Here is a 21,585-nt window from a genome sequence, read left to right as displayed (position 1 = left end):
TGAATGTAGCTGTAATCTCGATTTCATTGTAGGCATGATCTTAAGCTTCAATTTGATTATGAGGATCATTTCTAACAATTTATTATACTATATTATATTGCAACCATGCATAAAAATAATTGATTTATTACTGCCACTACGCTAATAGACAACAAACAAATAAAAAAATGAATCATATATGAAGTGATAATCTTTGAAATTTATTATGATATTGTAAATAACATGAAGAAGTTTTGGAAGAAAAAGGGAACAAGTTTTCATAGTGCTCCCAAAATCACCTAGATTTTGGTCCTCCCTCACATTTTCTTTCACAAATGTGTTTGCAAACACATACATAAATCTAGGTGCTCTCGAATTTGAACTTTTCTATTTTATCTCTATCTCCTTTTACTGGTTTCTTATGACTCTTTTTTTTTTATTGGGCTCCCCACTTGAGACCCATAATAAAATGAAAGATCCTGCCATAGCAGAACTTCTAACAGGTTAATCCGATCCAGGTTTGCGGGCAGACACTTTGAATATGAGGGATGGTAAGGTCCAAAGGGAATCCTCTCTCAAAGTTCTCCTAATGGGGGAACGAACCCTAACCTTGAGGTTGAGAGATTATTTCCTTACGATTATGCCAAGTTATTTTTTCCATGTATTTGAAATTCCTAGGAATTGTGTTTGGTTGATAATGGGAAGTAAAACTTCTATGGGAAGCTTTACTTACCTAGGGGGACCTAGGTAATTAACTTCCTCCATTTTGGAGGGAGTAGAACTTCCTAGGAAGTGCAAATTCCCATGATTTTGCCAACCAAATAACTTCATATACATCTACTTTTTAGGAATTTGCACTTCCCATCATTTGTTTTGTCAACCAAACAAAGCTTTAGAACGGATGAAGTAATCCATTCATGAGTGTAAATTCTCTATAGTGCAAAATTCCCATTACTTATATGTAATCTTTATAAAAAGTATATATTATCTTCCAGTATGTTTAACGAATTTTTACTCCGCTACTAGTACTCCCTCCGTTCCAATTTAATTGCTACATTTGCTTTTTCACAGTTTACTAGATGCAACTTCAAACACCAATATCTTGAGTTATATATATGAAAAAATTATAAAAGTTATATATTTGAAAAATACAAATTAGGACGAATTAAATAAGATCCAACATGACTATGTTTTTCTTATGTATATGGAGTAAAAAATAGTCAAAGTTATGATGTGAATAGTGTCTACGGTCAAAATGTAGCAACCAAATTGAGACCGGGAATAAGTCATAACACACTACAGTACTTCACCCCTCTAGTGTTCCTCCGCGTGTAAAAGCAGCTCTCTCTTTCACAACATTGTCTTCTCTTTTGATCTCTGTAACTCCTTACTGGGCTCCCCATTTTCTGTTTATCTCACATCTCTTCAACGTACAACACTCTCACATTCAATCACAGTTACCAAATACTCCACGTTTCTTTAATTTTCTCTCTCCACTAAAACAAAACAACACTTGTCTCTAATTCATAGAATATTCAACCACTAAAATTACTTCTAAAATCAATAATCATAGCAAAGTTTCATTTTTTCTATAATAATTTTTTATGGGTATTTCTGGATTGTAAATCCCTAGTTTTACTCTTTTCTGGGTTGTTACCAAACTTTAAAATATCTTCTAAAATCAATAATCATAGAAAAGTTTCATATTTTCCATAATCATTTTTATGGGTATTTCTGGATTGTAAACTCATAGTGTTACTCTTTTCTGGGTTGTTACCAAAATTTACAATTTCTTGTGAATTCCCTCTCAAAATTTGGAACATTTTTCTTGGAATTTTTTTTGGGAAAAAAGTTACAGTTTTGAAAAATAAGTAAAAGAAAGTATGACACTTGATTCAATTCCAGGGAGTTCAGGGTACTTAGACGCATTTCCTGAGAGAAGAATATCATTATTTAGTAACAAATATGTGTTGTCTTTAACTCTCACTGCTGGGATTGCTGGATTACTCTTTGGCTATGATACAGGTATAACATTACCCTATAATCTTAATTAATTATACCATTTCTACTCTATTATTTTATGCTACTTTTATTCTTAACTTTTTCTTTGGGGGGTAAGTTAGATGATCATGAATCATTTTTTAATGGGGAAATTTTTTCCTACTTTTTAGTGTTTAAATTTTCATCTTAATATTTTTCTGAATTATTGAATTAAATATGGTTGGATAAAAAAGTTTCACTAAAAAAATAAAATATAAGATATTCACCAGGTCCTTTAGGAGCTAACGAATTACTAGTAACAATTAAATATTTTACCTCTCACATATAATACTAAAGATTGCTAGTAATATGTTACAGAGGGAGTATAATTTACGTATTTGGACTAGTCTAAATCGTAAATTGTTCAGTATGGTCTTTATAAAACATACTTCCTCCGTTTTGGTTTTAAATGAAACGTTTGTTTTTACACGTAGCCCAACACACTTATTTAATCATTAATATCTTTAGTTGCGCAAACGTAAAAAAGTTACAATTTGATAGTATGCACCGAGACGAATCTAACAAGAACTCACCTGATTATGTTTTTTATTATATAATAGCGATAAATTGGAGTCAAAATTGATCAATGAATAGTGTCATTTAACCCAATGTTTCATTTACACAAAGGAGGAAGTATATGAAATATGATTAGTTAGACAAAGAGAGAGATCGAATTTTTTTAAAAAAATATTGCAACCAATTTTCTAATTTGCCTATTTGGTGTTAATCATTTGTTGCTTGTATTATTTTGTATTTTTCACGCCACCTTGCAAAACTTTGATTGGTTGTTATTTTGTACTGTTTGAATTTTGATATTTGAAGGTTGGATCTTTCATCTTAGTAGCCATGTTTTAGTATGTTGGTACTGTTTAGCCTGTATATTTGGCTAGACTCAAAATCTCTAATGATTGTTTCGAGTTACCTAGATGATTTTCGATGCAAATTCGATAAAGAATATAACTCCCTCCATCTCTTTTTAATGTACATGCTTAAACTTTGTCACCGTTCACATTGGCCGTCATTTGTGATCTATACATTAAGAAAAACATAGTTAAGTGGTAGTTTGTTTGATTCGTCTCAACATATATTCCAAATATCAACATATGACTTTTACACGTTCTTACCTAAAGATATTAACTCCTAAAGTTCTACATTGACAAACGTAAAACTCAAATTATGTAGATTAAAAAGAAACAAAAGTTAGCATATAGGAATAGTATAATATCTTAGTAACATTATACTCTTTCCGTACTATATTAGTTTACAGAGTTTGTCTTTCATGGTCAAATTTCCTAAACTTCGACCGTGAAGCTAAGTTTCACAACTTCAATGTGTATTTTCAAAACATAACTTCATAATATTTATTCGTATGATTAATTATGTAAATGTTCGAAAGGTGATTCAAGACCATGAAATTTAGATCGTGTAAACTAAATTGGGACGGAGAGAATATCATATATCTAATTATAAATTAAAGAATACTATTCAATTGTTTTTCTCCTATGTTTGTTTATGCTGGTGAACTTTGTTCATGCTTGTTCTAATTGAAACATGATCAATTGCCTGTTGTGGCTATTGTGTTCTTGACATGCCCCTGAGATGTGGAAATGTTGAAATTTTGTGCTTGCACTTAGCGCACTGGCAAAGCACACTGTCATGGAAATGTCAAAATATCTGTGGTCGACTTTACTATCTTTGAAGATTTGGGAGCTATTCGAAGTCTTCAAAGCATCATGTACCATGTCCGATACATGAGATGGAGCAGCTTAAATAGGTGAGCTAAGAGTAGTCACCTAGTCAGGTTCTTGAATATTGCTTTTGGCCTAACTTTGGCTATCTTATTGCGATATCCTCTAAGCGCAACTGAAGTGTAGATTTACTATTGGAGTGTTTTTTTTAAGCCTTGAGTGGCACATTGAGCATATAGAAAATTACTTTTGTGGAATAGTAAGTTTAATTATTCTCATCAGCTTGAATCTCTTCTTAAGCTTGTAATCTTATGGTTGCCTTTAGGTGACACGTGATCATGATACTTCATGTCGCCAATAACAATAATATGACCAACGATAAAAAGATTGTTACTTCATTGCTGCTTCTTGTACTATTGATGACTTAAAGAGCAGCAATTTGATTCCAGGCCATTAGTACTGTTGTTCTTTCACTCTTCTCTCTCTCTGATTGGTGGAATTTCACACCAATCAGCGACATGAGTTTGATTCTTCTCTATTTTGGATAAAATTTTGTGATGCAAAACGATGTGCACAATGCAGGTGTGATATCAGGTGCACTTCTCTACATAAAAGATGACTTCCTTGAGGTCAAAGAAAGCAGTTTCTTGCAGGTATGTAATCGTGAACTATGTTCTTTGAATGCAAAGGGATGTAAATAGTTACGTGTTGCATGTCCTGTCTACTTTCTTGTGGGTTGAAAGCTTTGTTTTGCTAATTGCATCTGAAAATTACGATGCTATTCTGTTGTTATGGCGCCACAAATCGATAACCTTATGGAGAAACTAAATTGACTCAGGAAACAGTCGACTGTACATCTTGCTAGATTTTCACTTTAGTGATGATGCGACATGGGACATAGAGCTACCAGATTGAAATTAATATTCTGATGATTTTTGGTTTACTCACATCGTTCTGATTTCTTAGGTATCCGAAAGGAGATATTACATTACTCACCTTTAGCCTCTTCACAGGAAACAATTGTCAGCATGGCATTGGTCGGTGCAATGATAGGATCTGCTGGTGGCGGGTGGCTTAATGATGTTTATGGACGTAAAAAAGCAACTCTTCTTGCTGATTTCGTCTTTACTATTGGTGCCATTGTCATGGCTGTTGCTCCAGATCCCTATGTTCTGATAGTTGGACGCTTCTTGGTTGGATTGGGTGTTGGCTTGGCATCAGTGTGTGCTCCCGTATATATTGCGGAAGCATCTCCGACAGAAGTAAGAGGAGGACTTGTGAGCACAAACGTGCTAATGATTACTTTTGGACAGTTCCTTTCCTACTGCGTTAATCTTGCCTTTACTCAGGTCAGATAGAATTCTTTCCTCATCTTTCTTTCCTTTTTTAGAGGTTGGATTTGCTTCATGTGTCAAAGTGTCTAAGTCCAGTACCCTGAAATGTTTTATGTGCGTTATATCTGAGTGCTTTCTTAGACTGTAAAGTTTTCGATCGTGCAATTTGGAAGAGACAGCATAGTGAGAAAATAGGGGCCCTATATCTAATGTTTTCAGACTGTGAAACTTCACTTGTGGAAACTTGAAACTTCGTTATCTCTCTGCCTTTGGATGTATTGTGCTGCAGTGATCAAGATATGCTTGTTTTAGTTCAATGAAATAAACATGTTTTCTTGAGTGTGCTGATAATTAACACATTTTTTTACTCTGTTCTTGGTTTTGCAAGCAGTTCTAATTATGTAATGATGGAAATGCTGAACACTTATACAAATTTCAGAAGCAGGACTCTAAAATTCCTATAGCTTTTTCCCTATATTTTTAGGTGTTGGAGCTTGGCACTGTTAGAACTACTTTTTTTAAGAGCTTTTTCGATGTGTGCTTATTGAGCAGGTTCCTGGAACTTGGCGTTGGATGCTTGGAGTATCGGGAGTCCCTGCCATTTTTCAGTTTTTCTTAATGCTTTTTTTGCCAGAGTCCCCCCGCTGGCTTTATATGAAGGTTAAAAGCGTCATCCTAAATCATCAGTAAATTTCTCGCCTTTCATACGGTCGAGGAAGTCTTGCGGAAATGCTTGGATTGTGTGTGTATGTGTGGGGGGGTAATCTGAGAGAATATAAAAGGAATGAAGATAGGTTCGAGGTGGTGGTAGATGGGATTAAGCAGTGATTATTGTGTATGGAAGACGGAAGGAAGGGGAAGTATTGCCTACATTTTGGTGGAACTAATTACTCTATCTATATGGAAGGTGGGGTAACTATCACCTCTAGTGTAGGTGTTAGTTCAATAGTTCCCCCTTCCCTTCCTCTCTCATACACAATCAGTACCTAACCTTATCTACTGCCACCTCCATCCACCTCCATTCTCTTCATTATATCTCCTATTACCTCCTTTATACTTTATCCCCAATCCAAGCATTGCCTCTTAATGGGACTCATATTTGCCTGTTTGGTATATTGCAGAAAGATAGGTCCCAAGCTGCTGAGGTACTCTCGAAGATTTATGACCCGTTTAGGCTGGAAGACGAGCTTGATTTGCTTGCTGCTGCTGCTGAAGAGGAACAAAAACAAAAGGCTGTCAGTATTGTAGATGTTTTCAGAATTAAAGAACTCAGGCTTGCGTTTCTTGCTGGCGGTGGTCTTCTGGTGAGTTCATTTTGAAGCATGTTATTTCAAATTTGCATTAATTACTCCTTGCAGTTCCCATAAATGAGTTGCCCTTGCGATGTAAAGTGCAGAATTTGATGATTTCAATTGTGTTGCTTTTGATTGGTTAATTAGAACTATGTTCGACCACTTTTTTTTCTGCAATGTGTTTCATGTAGAATGTCCGCCATTCCAGATGGAGGTTTTATATTACGTCTACTTGCTAAAAATTCACATGATTAGTATATCGCATTCCAATACCAACCCTTAATTTGAATATATATAGTACGAGAAAAGAAGGGCATAATTGTCTAGTAAGTACATGTTAGGAAATACTCCTAGATTAAAGGTCCCTCACATGTGAGGGAGAGTGTTAAGAGTAAAGCCCACATATGAGTTAGGAATAATTGTCCGACGTTGAAGAAGTAGAGAGAAAATGACTAACATATAGATGGTGGGTTACTCCACCTATCACCAATTGGTTTTAGGATGGAACCCCAGCCAACCTTTATGTGGTTACTCTCTCCTCCGTATCAAAACTATATAGATTATATTTAAAGGCTATATTGATGTTATTATGTAGTTAGGGCTCATTAGCTTTGCTTACGATACTTATGATTTTTAGCAATTTCTATTTCCTGACATTTTCCGTTACCTTTGCCTTTGAGCTTTTAAATTGATGCTCCGCTACTTGCTTAACTATATATGCAGGCATTCCAGCAGTTTTCAGGAATTAACACTGTCATGTATTACAGCCCAACTATTGTCCAGATGGCCGGCTTTAGCTCCAATCAGTTAGCCCTCCTAATATCTCTTATTGTTGCTGCCATGAATGCTGCTGGAACAGTCTTGGGCATATACTTGATCGACCACATGGGGCGGCGTTCATTAGCCCTCTCAAGCCTCTCAGGTGTTTTCATCTCTCTCATCCTCCTCTCTGTCTCTCTGCTCCTTGGGTCATCTAGTAGCTCAGGGTCTATCTACTCATGGCTCGCTGTGGCGGGGCTTGCCCTCTACATTGCCTTCTTTGCCCCTGGAATGGGACCAGTACCATGGGCTATCAACTCAGAGATCTATCCCCAAGCATACCGAGGTTTATGTGGTGGGATGGGAGCCACAATATGTTGGATCACGAACCTTATAGTTTCTGAGTCATTTCTTTCCATTGCTGATGCTATTGGAACGGGCAGTACTTTCTTAATAATAGCTGGCATTGTGGTGCTTGCGTTTCTGTTTGTGTGTGCCTTTGTTCCCGAGACCAGAGGCTTGACATTTGAGGAGATGGATCAGATGTTCAAGGAGAGGGCTCATGGAAGTAGGGAGAATTCTCAAAGCCTTCTTGATTCTGGGAATGGGTTCGAAAATCAGCGTGCCTGAGTTTTTTTTGTACGCTGTGTGTTTATTCTTGAATCTAGGAAGCCTGGAAGCATATGTTATCATACATTTGGTATATGTTTGCTTATGTAAAGGTGGTACTATGTAGACTCTAAGTAGGTGAATAGCTGGATAAGGGTTGCGAGTCGTTCCTCATTGTTGGGAGGATTATGGCATTCAAAGGGTCTTGTAAATTATCTAATGCACAGCTGATTTTGTGGTAGAAATATGTTCATTTGTTGCATCTCTATTACTAGGATTGATTCTTTACCTCTTTATATTGGGTAAACTAATTATGTGTTTCCATCAACTTAATATATTTTTTATGTTCTTCTAAATTTCCTGTGATGAGAATAGTATTTTAAAGATTAGGATAAAATTGTTTAGAAAAAGGATGATATCAAGCATTTCTACAATCTTTGGCTGAGGTAATATATGCATCCACCAGCCTTCTATGTCTAAAGCACATGAGGCTTGTGTGTGGTGCACTAACTGTGCGTCTGGCACACACTCTAGTTCTTCCTGCGCACAGAGTGGATGGCGCGGAATGCTTGAGCCATGTGTGGCGCAACCACGCAACTATGGTACGTTTGATGCAGCCATGTTGGGTCGAAGTTTTCCTTACTTTTTGTTTTTTGCTTGTAAGTATATTCATTAAGAGCCGGATTTTGTCGCAAGCCTTCAATTAAATATAATAACATTCATCTAAATCAATCAAAATCAGACACATAATTCTATTCAAACAGATCAATTTAATCAAAAATTATTTCGGGCTCTATTTTTGTTCCATTACAAGACCCATTCAACCTACACTGAAATAAAAAGGTGTACAATTCGTAACAGTCTATTTAATTTAACATTTTATTTTCTTGTTTCTATTTATGTGTTAGCTTTTTTTATTAAGATCTTAATGTATGATTTTTTATAATATTTTCATGATTTTATTGTTTTTGTATTCAATGTTTGGTCACTATTTTTAATTGCTAAATTAGACTTGCAATGTAAATTTATACCTAAAATGAGATAAATTGGATAACCTAATAAAATTTTAGTAATTTGATTAATTTAAGTGATCGCCAAAATTAAATATTTTCTACACTAGTAAACCACCTCAAATAGTTATCTGAATTCGAACATAAATTACCTCATCAATGTAGGCTGTAGCTATCTGATTTTATGTATAAACCACCTCATTGTAATTTGGTGCATTCACCTTTGCCACTCACGACTTATAAGGATGGGTAAAGGTAAATGTTGATGCAAGGATAAGTAAGAGTGGCGGAAGTTAAAGTTGTTTTTAAGGGGTTACAAGTGTCACGTGGCGTTGGGAGAATGTGATTAGAGGGATCAAAAAGTGTTAATTCATACATAGCCATCGAACGAGCCTAACCTTTGAAGAGTATACATAAAACATCATTGTGGAGAGCCATTGTTGACAATCATTCAAGCTTTGAAGAGTAAATAAAAAGGTTCTAGTCATTTTCAATTAATTATTCAAGATAATGTTTCTAAACATTTTTTTATTGTTGGCCGCGAAAGATTTTTTTAATTTAGTCTTTTTTGGACGGTATCTTAAAAAAAGAAAAAGAATAAGGTATGTAAGTATTTACTTAGGAACCTCTCCATTTTTTATTTTAGGATTTTTTCGCGTCCTAATTTAGGTGTCCTAATCTCAAGATAGGACATAGATTTAGAAAATATAGAGAATCCTAATACTTAACTATACACCAATATAAAATATTTTTTTTATTTAGAAGTATTGAAGTTAATTGGGAAAATTAAACGGCAGACACGTGCCTACCATCTAAATGGTGCGTACCATTCAACCTAATGAACAAAACAACATCCTCAATAAACAAACTGAGCAAAAGAACAAAAGAACAACACACGAGACTCAATGAACATCAGCAATGAACAACAAGAACAAAAGATGAATATAAGAGGAAATATCTGATGAACAACCACTCAACCCAATGAACACAAAGAAAACACGATGAACAAAGATATATCTACCATAAACAAACTAAGAAATATAAAGATAAAAGTTAACAAAGGAGAATCGTCGAGATCGATGTTCATTGGAGAACCGTTGATGTACATTAGTTTCACGCGTTTTATGTTTTTCGGACTGCGTTTTGGCCAGTGCCTACCATTTAATGAACAGTATTTGCATTTTAATAAAAATACATATATATTGGGTTTCAAAAAAAAAAAAAAAACATATATATTGGAGATTGGTTTCCCTCGAAAAAAAATATATTGGATTTGTTGATGAACTGGGCAGCTCTCACTATTGATGTGCTGGCAATCCATTGGCATCGTTGCTACTTGTGTATTCTTCCTTCATTCCAAAACTCCCACTTCCAAGTTTCAGAATTCAGAAACATTGTTAAATTGCAAAAATTAAAATAAAATTTTGAGGGGAAAATTGCAATTTACATCTTCATATTTTTCTTGGTCTTTTTGAAATTTCTTTCTTTATGTTATCTTCACTACTTGTATACATTGATCAAAGCAACCCACTAGAACATCATCTGGGTGGTCCCACTTTTCTTCCCAAATATGAACAAATTTCTCCAATCATCTGCCCGTAACAGCTCCGTATTAATTCTGGGGTTGTAATTTTGGTTCAAATTCTTAGTTTATTGTTCAATTTTAGTGCAAATGACTTTGGATTCAATACCTGGAAGTTCTGGGTATTTAGAATCATTCCCAGAAAGAAGATTTACATATTTCAGTAATAAATATGTTCTGGGATTGACTGTTGTTGCTGGAATTGGTGGTTTGCTATTTGGGTATGATACAGGTATTGTAATCTCAGTCTCTGAAAGATTTTTTTTTTCTCCATATCTTTGAATTATTTCTTGTATTTTCTTCATTTTTGTATAAATTTGAAGTGGGATTAGGTTTTGGGGTAGAATTTCGACTTTTTCGTTCTTGAATTTTGTTATGATCATATGCATTTTTGGTTTTTCAGTTGAGAGTTTCATAGCCAAGAAAAATATTAGCTTTAATTACTGAATGCAATATTTTAGAACTTCTGATGCATGGAAATCAAGAAAAACAGCCAAAATTCTGAACTTTGAAATTTAGGCATTAATGCATTGAATTAGTACACCATGCTTTAGGATTGAAACTCATGATGGTCCTGATCCAGTGATCCCTTCTGTGGCACAAATACTACAACAACAATGTCAGAGCCTTAATTACAATAGGATAGGGTTGGCTGCACGAGTCAAGACTTTATCTGCGGTTGTCTTTCTCATAGATACTCTGCCTCCATGCTATTCTGCGGAGCGCTATATGACCTCGGAAACCTAATTTGAACCTTCTTCAAATGGCTTCTAACGCCCTCTATCCAAGTTATCTTGGAACTCCCTTGACAGATTCATTCATTTATTCGACCTCACTTTCGCAAACCACTGTAACCGGTTCTCTGTGGTGGCAGAAATGCATAATTTATATTGAGTGTTCTAACTGTTGTATTGTTTTTGAATAGTGAATTTGTTAGTGATGTTTTTGGAAGTTATGTTCTATTTCTTATTGTATTTTTTGGTTTGTCTGTTCATTCAACTGTGACCAATTTCTTACTTGTGTCTACAGTTGAAACGCACTCATATATATGGCTTGTTTGATTAAGTTCCAATCCATGGTCAAAAGCTATTGTCAAAACATTGCATGTGTAGCTTTTGTCTTAGATATTGTAGTTTGAGTGATGAGTTTCATGTAGAAAGGGTCTTTCTGAGTTTTAATTGGTGCACCTACACTCATATTTCTTTAGTCTTCCACACATTTTCCTAATCATTATCTGTTGTACTTTTAACAACTTTGTTCATGATAACCTCTATTTGCTTCTGCATTTTCTCTTTGGAAATTATTTGTTCTTAAGGAGCGCTCGGATTGCAGGTGTGATTTCAGGAGCACTTTTGTACATCAAGGATGATTTCGAAGAAGTCAAAAACAGTAATTTCTTGCAGGTATGAACTATTGTAGAGTTTGTCATTTGATTGTGCTGAAATGGTTACAGATGGAATAAATAGCTACACTCGGTGGTGAGAGGCATTGTGCATTTATGTTTCTCCATCACTGGATCAGTGGTGGGTGAAAAAGAGAGTTTTTTGTATTCCTGGTGTTGTATTGTGTGTTGCGGGTGGTATAAGAGTTAAAGTGTGTGTAATTTATTGCTCGTTCTGGAATTGCAATTTGGATCAGCTAGGAATGTGTGATGTGGAAGTTAATTGTCATGAAACTTACTATGAAGAGTCACACATTCACAACCAGACACAATGGTTAGCCATCATACTGATAAGCGAGCTATAACTTAAACATTTCTGATATTGCATGATATTACTTGTTTTCTTTTTCTCTGTTATATGCGCACATATATGTTACTACTGTTAAGCATTTTAACTATTATTTATAAATATCTATGTCTTGCTAATTGGCATTTCACTGGAACCTGGATTTGTGTATGCTCTCATGTCTTTTGATTTTCTTTGTGTGGAATACGGCATTTTGTGGAATGCCCATGTAACTCTTTGGTTTAGGTCAGAAATGCTAACCTGTATCCTGAAGTCATCTACTAGGGCCGATCTAGGTGTTGTCTTCAAGTTTTTAACACCTTGCAGTAAGTTGTTTCATGCTAGACTGGGATCAAAACTAGACATTCTGTTTTCTTCCAATCTAGTAGTACTGTAGATCCTCTCTCTCCTGTTAAGCAGTATATGACCCCGCAAACCTAATTTCTTCATATCTTCATAGGAATATCCTCTGTTCAAACTATCTTTGGGATCACCTGGTTTCCTGTAGAACTCCAATATTACAACTCTATGGCAACCTAAGCGGAGTATCATCTAATCGATGTATGTCTTACATTCTCAAACCATCGTAATTGGCACTGTCTTGTCCTATTCTCAATATCGTAGTTCCATCCCTTTTTCAATATCTCTTTCAAATCCCCAATACTCATACCTATATAATAATGGTTGTTGATTAGCCGTCCTACATAATTTTCCTTTTAATCTTAGAGGTACACTATAGTCGCACTAAATCCCAGTTGCCCTCTCCATCCAAGGTACTTAAAAGCTCGCTCTCCATCCAATGTTACTACATCCCAATGGTTCTATGTTGTAGTTTATTTCGAATATATTGTAGAGTGAGGGGGGGGGGGGGTTGTCGATCATTTACATTTCTTGCTCAAAATTTGGTCGGAATTCTTGGTACCTTTTTGTTCCTCTAGAGACTAGAAAGAACTCAAACTATAAGCAATGGATAACTTTCCAGCTACAGACATAACAAGCGTTGAGCTGAATTTACGGGAAAGGAGATGGTCATAGTTGCAAGGGAGGAGTGAATACTAGCCTAGTCCCTTGCTTTCTGTCAAGGAGGAGGCAAAAGTCCTATTCTATTTTTACCAATGGGGAGCAAACAAGTTACAGTTCTTTTCACATTTGCACCTGTCCTTGGGTTGTGTCCCCTACTCTCCCCCATTTGCAATGACCCCTCGATAGGTGAACAAAGATAACCAGATAGGATTATAGACGTCTCAATAGAATACTCTACTTTTTTGGTGGTTAATTTTATCTTATCAATCAATTCTTTGAAGTTGAAGTTATCTGCATTTCCAATAGAGTGTGAGGCGTCTATTACTAATGCAACTTAATGGTCAGGTTGCAATTTTGGATCCTTACTTTGCCATAGGTGATCCGAGAGCTCCTAGTAATGAATGGTATGGCCATATGGCAGCAATAAGTGGTTTCCTACATAACTTACTGGTTTGTTTGTAATTTAATTTCAGTGCTATGTTCCCGAAACAGTGAATTGAATTGTGGAATATATTGATGAGAATTTGGTTTGAAATTGAATTAAGCATGGCGGAGGAACTTGATATGTGAGGCCAATTTATTATTAGTAACTAAGGTTGCATTAAATAAGACTTGACTTGTCTAGTAATATCCACGTTTTTTGCTTCTATCCCGTGGCCGGACTTCTAACTTTTACATTGTTTTTCTGTCATGCTGTGATTTGTAGAGTTGTTAGTTTTTGGGAAATCTTGTCAGAACACTTTTTTTTTAAAAAACCACCCTTTAAAAATTTTTGGGCACAAAGCCATCTTTTCTTAACTTTTTTTGCAAGGAGTCAGTTGTTGCCGGATTCCGGCTTCGACTAACATTTTCCGGAATTGACCATCATTAAACCTATTTTTGCCCCCTTTTCCCACCCTTTTCTCCCTATTATGTCCTCCAGCGGTGGCAATTCCGGCCCCTCCAACACCACAGGGCCCACTCTCTCTCAAGTCTCATCCCCACTCTTGAAACGGCGATCTCGAATTAGCGGAAAAAATAGGTTTGATGATGGTCAATGCCAGAAATGTTAGTCAAAGCCCGGAACCCACAAAAGGTGGCTTCATGCCCAAAAATCTTTAAAAGGTGGTCTCTGACAAATTTTCCTAATTTTTTATTGTCGTTTTGTTCCTGAGTTCTTGCTGGATAGGCTTAATATTTTGAAGCTTTCTTACTTTGCAATATTGTTATGGCTCTTTTGACAGGAAACAATTGTCAGCATGGCCCAAGTAGGTGCAATAATTGGAGCTGCTACTGGAGGGTGGATAAATGACGCCTTTGGACGCAAGAAAGCTACACTATCTGCATTATCGTCTTCGCAGCTGGTTCCGTTGTCATGGCTGCTGCTCCAGATCCTTATGTTCTTATATTTGGACGCCTTTTGGTTGGTTTGGCTATTGGAGTTGCTTCAGTTACTGCTCCTGTTTATATCGCAGAAGCAGCCCCTACTGAAGTAAGAGGAGGACTTGTGAGTACAAATGTGCTTATGATCACCGGTGGACAATTTCTCTCGTACCTTGTTAACCTTGCTTTTACCCAGGTCAGATAAATCTTATGCTTCTATCTGATACCTTTAGCTACTTACAAGTTAGATGATAATCACTTACTCAAGATTTCTTTTGTGATTAGAAATTAATATCTTTTCATTGAAAGTAGCCTTGTATACTGGGCCCTCTTAGGTAGAACCCTTTCCTCTTCTGACCTTTCATCATATTTTCTTTCTTTCTTGCATTTGCTGCTCATGCTTGTTGATTTATCAATCGTAAGTTGTTATGACAGAAAGTGCAAAGTTAAAGGGCTTTCAAATTTTCAGGTTGTAAATGTTTTCATACTATATGCGTTCAACTTTATGATGGACTAAGGCTATGTTTAGTTCACCTGAAATTTTCTGATCTGATCTGATCTGAACTTATTTTTTCTGATCTGATCTGATCTGATCTGATCTGAACTGATCTGATAACAAGATCTTATCTTTTAGATTTTTCTCAATATATAAGAAAAAATATAGTCATGTTGGGTCTTGTTTGATTCGTCTCAATGAGTACTTTATTAATATTCAATTATTATAATTTTTACTAATATGTAATGAAAGATATAGTGATTTTTAAATATAAGCATAATCTGAACTGATCTGATCTGAACTTATTTTTTCTGATCTGATGTGATCTGATTAGATCTGAAATAAGCAAAAATAAGGTGAACTGAACATAGCCTAAGAGTATGTTGGTTCCAGTTAATTTTGCTTGTTTTACAAATAAGTTCAAATAGCAAAATTAATAAACATTTTAATATTATATATTTTTCATAATAATCTTAATATAATAATTAGTATTATACTAATAATGAGGATTAATATTATTGATTTTATTATGATTAGTATTGTTCTTTGACAGCCTCTATGTTGACATCCGCAACGTCCCTTGTTCCCTAAAACTAATAGACGTAAAAGATGGGAGACTTGACTAATTTTGTGTTGTGGCTTTTTAGTTTTACAGGAATGTATCACTGACTTCTAATATTTTTCGTCAGGTACCTGGAACTTGGCGATGGATGCTTGGAGTATCAGGCGTGCCAGCTGTGGTACAATTCTTTGGTATGCTCTTTTTACCGGAGTCCCCACGTTGGCTTTATCTGAAGGTTACACTTCATGGATTAAATGTTTCCCACTAAGTCTGCATTTGTTGTTCAAGACTAACAAAATTTGTGTATCATGAATATCAGGGGGAGAAAGCCAAGGCTGTTGCAGTGCTTTCAAAGATTCATGATCCGTTTAGGTTAGAGGACGAGGTGGATAATCTTGCTGCTGCAGCAGAGGAAGAACGTACAAAAAAGAAAGCCAGTGTCTGGGATGTTTTTGGAAATAAAGAAATGAGGCTTGCATTTATGGTTGGAGGTGGTCTTCAGGTAAGGTTAATACTTAGATATAAGTTCGAAGAGAACATGTGATCTTTGTTTTTGCTTCTATTATTTTCTATTTTTGAATGGAAGCAGCATATTGGTCCTGTTGTGATTCTTCGTAGCATCATTGCTTCTTGCTTAAATCTTCCATTGACCTCCTCTGCATCTTTTTCGCTTTGATTTATTTTGATTATAACTTTTGGTGGAATTAGACTATGATGTAACGAGCACATTGTATCTGCAGGCTTTTCAGCAATTTGTTGGTATTAACACAGTGATGTACTATAGTCCAACAATTGTCCAAATGGCTGGTTTCCGCTCTAACCAGCTCGCTCTTCTGCTCTCCCTCATTGTTGCTGCCCTAAATGCAGCTGGAACAGTTGTTGGCATTTACCTCATTGATCGAATGGGTCGTCGCCCATTAGCCTTGATGAGCCTCTCGGGCGTGTTTGTATCCCTCATAATCTTGGCTATTTCCTTCTTTCTTCATTCCACTGGAGTCCTTGCTGTTGTGGGACTCGCCTTATATATCGTTTTCTTCTCTCCTGGGATGGGACCTGTGCCCTGGACTGTGAACTCCGAGATTTACCCGCAAGCTTACCGAGGCATATGCGGGGGTATGGCTGCTACTGTGAACTGGATATCCAATGTTATCGTCTCAGAATCGTTCCTTTCAATTGCTGATGCTGCAGGTACCGGTGTTACTTTCCTTATACTTGCTGGTATCGCTCTTCTCGCGATTGTGTTTGTAGCATTATGCCTTCCGGAGACAAAGGGATTGGCGTTCGAGGAAGTTGAAGAAATATGGAAAGAGAAGGCTTGGGGCCGTTCATCTAATACCCAGAGACTTCTTGAAGGTGGAACCAGCCATGAAAATGATGTAAATAATGGTGAAGACAAGTCCTAGTTTCCGTCCCAAGTTCTGTTGTTGATCTAGGAGACTAAGACATACTCGTTCTGATGATTCTTTTTCTCTCCAAGAATGCTATATTGACCCTGCAATTGTATCCTTTTTTGTTATTATTATTCCTATATTTCTGATCATGTAATATTGTTGTTGTTAAGACCACTATTGTATTTATTTGCATGTAAAAACTTGTTAACAAAAAGAAAGTGCAATTATAATTGTTGGTAAGGTCATTGATAAACCTTAAGGGGGTGTTTGGTTTAAATAAAGGAATGGGAAAGGAATATAATTAAAGTACAGGAGAGGAGAGGAATGGTAACAATAATTGTAACTTTTAATGGATGTTAGGTTCAACAATCGAAAGGAATTACTTGTATGAGATTCCTTTTCTTCTTGTGTGGTACACAAGTTTGAAAACAGTGGAGAGTAGATATTTCCTTTATCAGATGTTCAATTACAATATGCTAAAACCAAATGTTTCCAGATGAGTGAGTGATCAGGGAAGAGAAGAGAGAGATTAGGGATTGAGAGGAGAGAGAGAGGAGAAAGGAAGGCGAGCTAGAGAGAGAGAGAGAGAGCGAGCGCATAGCTTCAGGTGTTTCATCTGTTTGAGTATGGAAAAGTTACTCGTTTCTGTAACTTTTCGAGCGGTAACATTTTGCTAGTAACAAAAACCCTTTGAAAACAGTATTCCTTACCTCCATCAAATACCAAACCAAAGGTAACAGAAACAATTAATTGAATCCATTAGAACTTAGAAGCCCCAAAAGAACAGTTATCAAACGACTCCTAAAAGTGAGCAGGATACGCAATCCTCTAAGAGGTGCACCATGTAGTGTTTTTTTGACATAGACAATTGAAATCTTTGACTTCCACAATTTCTTGGTAAATTTCCTGAGCAAACCTACTATCGGAATTTTCTAAGATGCTACATATGTATACAAGAATATCAACTTAAAGAATCTTTTATTGGTGCAAAATGACAATGATTGTTAATTTTAATATGGTCAATTAAGGACAATGTTTTCCATATTCTGGGGGGAGATATGGAACAAATTGAGAAGGGTGGAAGAAAGATTTGTACGTCAAACTTCAAAGGCGATATTATTCAATCTATATTTTTCTATATTCACAAGTGCACATTATCAAGATCTTAAGAAATCATTCTATATGTATACGATATATCTTTGTCATAAAAAGATTTCAACGTAGACTTTGAACACAATCTTATAAAATTCTAAATAACTAGATGTTAATTGGAGTAGTATATTCATGATTCATCTAGTGAGACAAGTCTTCTAAAAGCCTGAGTACTCTCACCATTTCACGCATGCTCTTAACTGGAGATCACTTCAGAATTGTAATTAGAATTGCTAGCTAATGTCCAAGTAATGTTTGATTTTCTTAAATTATAATTGGTTACTAATTAATCAAAATTGTAGATTGTAATTTATTTCTTAGGATTTTTTTGCTTGGCTGAACATGGGAAATTCTATTTCCATAGAAATTTCCACTTACCCTAAGGGGGCCTAGATAAGTTATTTCCTCCATTTTGTAGGAAAGAGAACTTCGGATTCGAACTTGTGACATATCGTTCAGACGTTCACAACACCTCAATCTTAACCACTAGGCCAAGACATCATTGGTATCATGCATTTGAAAGTTAATCAAACAAGGTCTAAACATAAAATAATCTATGTTAAATGACACTCCTACTTATATTCATTGCAATCATTTATTAAGAGATTGGTTCATTTAGGAGAAAAATTTCCTCATTTATGAGAAAGTTTTAGACGGTGATCAAAATTTAATGTGGACATTTAGCTCCTTATATGGGCTAAGGGTTGCTCGTCTCATTTTCCTGTGTATAAGGATGGAATATCTATACAAATATATTAAAAGACGTTCATATCGAGCGAATGATGCAACATGACGCTCTTCAATGTATGTGCCACACTGTCCACATGACACTCTTCTGAGTCTTCTCGGCCTACACATGTTTATGGTCACATTTAAGAATATAAACAATTTCTAAATCAAACACATGACCTTTGAAATGAAATGTGAATCCATTACAATTTAAATGTTTAATGTTTCGAAGTTAACATAATAAAGTATTATTATATGTAACTATACATAGACAAGTTTTTTTTTCTAATTTATAACACTTTATTAAGGTAATATCTCTTAACTCAACTCCATTGAAATTATTATTTTTATTCGCAAGTAGAAGTTTTTTAAAAAAAACAATTTATCATACCATAACGTCCATAACTAGACAGAATATAACGAAAAGCTAATAAAATAATTATAAACTTTATGAATAATAATATATTTGATAATTGTAATTGAACGGGTGAATCGCCCGGTCCAAAATACTAGCTAGTTTCACGAAGAATACTAATGATAAAATAATAATAGAAGTGGCTACTTGGCCTAACTTTTCTTTTGATGGGGGTACTTGGCCTAAAATAACGCAACATGATTGTAGTTCGTTGTTGCGAAGATGCAGTGTGTATTAAATTCATCAAATTTTATCATATAAAGTCAAGCAAGCAGTTATGAGGTGTAGTGAATTAGTGATGAATCTCTTTGAGATATATATCAATCACATTTCGTTCACATATAGCATATCATATGTGAGATGTTTTGCTTCGTCCAATCTCTATCTATTTTCTATGGGATAAATTCTACCATACGTTGGCACTTAAAGCCTAGCTGTCTAACTTTCAAACAAAATTGATGTTTAAGCATACACATTACACTTGAGTAGTTGAAACTTAAAACCAACTAATTAAGAAGATCATGCAGCTAAAACACAACTCTAGTTAATTCGAGAAAGTTTCATTACAAAGTCTATCTTGATATACAAAGTGCAACATAAGGAAAACTTATCGTAACTTGTCCCGATTATTTATTAGATGTATTCGACATATTTCGTTAATCTGGCTCAAATATAGTATTAGTCTATCAAGTTTTGAGTTTTGTGCGTCTCAAATCTATAAGATGATCTCATTCGAGTTGTTTGGTTGAAAATATAGAACTTATTACTTCTTGCGTTTTGAAATAAGTAAAACACTTTTCTTGTTTATGTTAGAGCTTTTTGAAACAAGTGTGTCACTTATTTTAAAACGGATGAAGTATATGACGAGTGAGAGATCATGAGTATTAACCTAGATCTAATAACAAATTTATTATAATCGAAGAGGAGTATAGGGGTTTTATTTGCTAAGTCCAACTTTCCCTTATTTAAGATATGAGTACAATTTGTTTCAAATTAATATGTAGTACATGTTTAATTGATTCCAAAGCCCAATCTAATTGCTGATCTCATCGACAAAAGGAAAAAAAAAATATTATTTTCTCTCACAAATTGATATTTAATTGTCAAAAATAAGTCAATCTATAAGCCATATGTTAAAAACAAATCAACCTTTTGATTATCCTTGAATAAGTCAACCCTTAGTAACAATTTGCTTTTAACATGTCTTTGCATGTTGTTAACTTATTTAACTGCTTAAATATGATATGTTTTACTCTTCAAATGGATGAGAGAGAAAACAATAAGAAATTAAAAATTACAAAAAAAAAAGAAAAAAGTCATATTATTTGTAATTTAACTTGTTTAAAATTGATAAGTACAATGTAGACTTATTTCAGAAATAATCAAAGGATATGACTTATTTATAGCGGACGGGAAAAAAGTTGACTTATTATTGACAATTATTCCTTAAAAATATCAATAATAGATAATTCTAGCTATCATACATATAATCTTATCATATTACAAATTTATGATAATTGATATGGCCTGAGCTAAAATTTATTAATTATATATATGCATATAAAAAGATAATTGTGGATACACATGTTTTGTGACAAAGGTGTTAAGATACTCCTCCTCTACGAGTGTTGTTGTGGATTAATTCTCTTCACATTGAACTAGCTTATATTAGACTTTGAATTAATAATAATCATATAAATGCAATATCATATGGATCATACTAAGAGCAACTTCAATGGTGTAAAAAAAAGGACTTGTTGATATTTAGCTAGTTGTTTAACCATTGGAGCACAAATGGAGTTTTGCTTTGCTAAGCAAATTGGCCAAAATGTTGGGTCCCACACAACAAATAGTTTTTCAATACGTGATAATTTATATATAAATAAAAGGAATAGGTGATTGTGGGACCTACCTAAGCAACATAATAATTTAGCTAAGCCATTGTAAGAGTTTTGGCTTAAAGTTGAGTTAGCTAGAAAAATCTATATGGCACTCTAAGCCAACTTCCATTTCATTGAAGTTGCTCTAAGGGTCTGTTCTTTTCGGCATAAAACAGCTGAACTGAGTTGAACTGAACTGAGCTAAACTGGACTGAACTGAATTGAATTAAGAATTGAATGAGATTGAATGTAATAAATATATAATTAATATTTAAATAATAATAATATGAATATCAAATAATTATTATAATGATAAGTAATAATAATGAATAATTAATAATGAATAATAATAGTATTTTTGGATATTTTTAAATGATAGTTATAAATAAATAATATTAATAATCATAAATTATTATTAATAATAATGATTAATGATAATAATGATAATTAATAATTATTATTTTATATCATTTGTATTATTATATTAATACTTGATGATGATAATTAATACTTGATGATGATTATATAATAACAATAATATCTAAGAAGTAAATT

General features: G+C 34.6%; 2 protein-coding genes across 5 annotated transcripts; both read left to right on the top strand.

Annotated features, from left to right (window-relative positions):
* Positions 1-1,385: 1,385 nt before the first annotated feature.
* On the top strand, positions 1,386-8,057 carry LOC104888510 (inositol transporter 1). 4 transcript variants are annotated; one of them, XM_010673518.4, is made up of 7 exons: positions 1,862-2,004; positions 3,654-3,793; positions 4,290-4,360; positions 4,721-5,056; positions 5,594-5,701; positions 6,163-6,345; positions 7,057-8,057. In XM_010673518.4, exons 4-7 carry the CDS (start codon positions 4,736-4,738, stop codon positions 7,720-7,722), a joined length of 1,278 nt encoding a protein of 425 aa, XP_010671820.1. In that variant the 5' UTR covers positions 1,862-2,004; positions 3,654-3,793; positions 4,290-4,360; positions 4,721-4,735; the 3' UTR covers positions 7,723-8,057. The 4 variants fall into 4 exon arrangements, with proteins under 4 accessions (XP_048496941.1, XP_010671818.1, XP_010671820.1 ...); XM_010673516.3 differs by lacking the exon at positions 3,654-3,793 and having other exon boundaries at positions 1,391-2,004; XM_010673517.4 differs by lacking the exon at positions 1,862-2,004 and having other exon boundaries at positions 2,026-3,793.
* A 1,920-nt stretch (positions 8,058-9,977) lies between these two features.
* On the top strand, positions 9,978-17,107 carry LOC104888509 (inositol transporter 1). The gene is given in 7 exon segments (XM_010673513.4): positions 9,978-10,525; positions 11,626-11,696; positions 14,267-14,366; positions 14,369-14,601; positions 15,591-15,698; positions 15,783-15,965; positions 16,204-17,107. Coding segments are annotated over 7 exon segments (1,500 nt in total). The 5' UTR covers positions 9,978-10,383; the 3' UTR covers positions 16,867-17,107.
* The last annotated feature ends 4,478 nt before the right edge of the window (positions 17,108-21,585 follow it).

The sequence above is a fragment of the Beta vulgaris genome, chromosome 3, assembly GCF_026745355.1.
Source record: "Beta vulgaris subsp. vulgaris cultivar EL10 chromosome 3, EL10.2, whole genome shotgun sequence".
Classification (NCBI taxonomy): domain Eukaryota; kingdom Viridiplantae; phylum Streptophyta; class Magnoliopsida; order Caryophyllales; family Amaranthaceae; genus Beta; species Beta vulgaris.
The sequence above is the reverse complement of the archived record's forward strand: the minus strand, read 5'-3'. Positions and strand labels throughout refer to the sequence as shown.

Excerpts from the sequence above, each read along its gene's own strand:
- LOC104888510 (XM_010673516.3), top strand. The coding sequence starts at position 1,863 with ATGACACTTGATTCAATTCCAGGGAGTTCAGGGTACTTAGACGCATTT. Across the intron at positions 5,702-6,162 it reads CCCGCTGGCTTTATATGAAG|AAAGATAGGTCCCAAGCTGC; the intron begins GTTAAAAGCGTC and ends GGTATATTGCAG. Across the intron at positions 6,346-7,056 it reads TTGCTGGCGGTGGTCTTCTG|GCATTCCAGCAGTTTTCAGG; the intron begins GTGAGTTCATTT and ends CTATATATGCAG.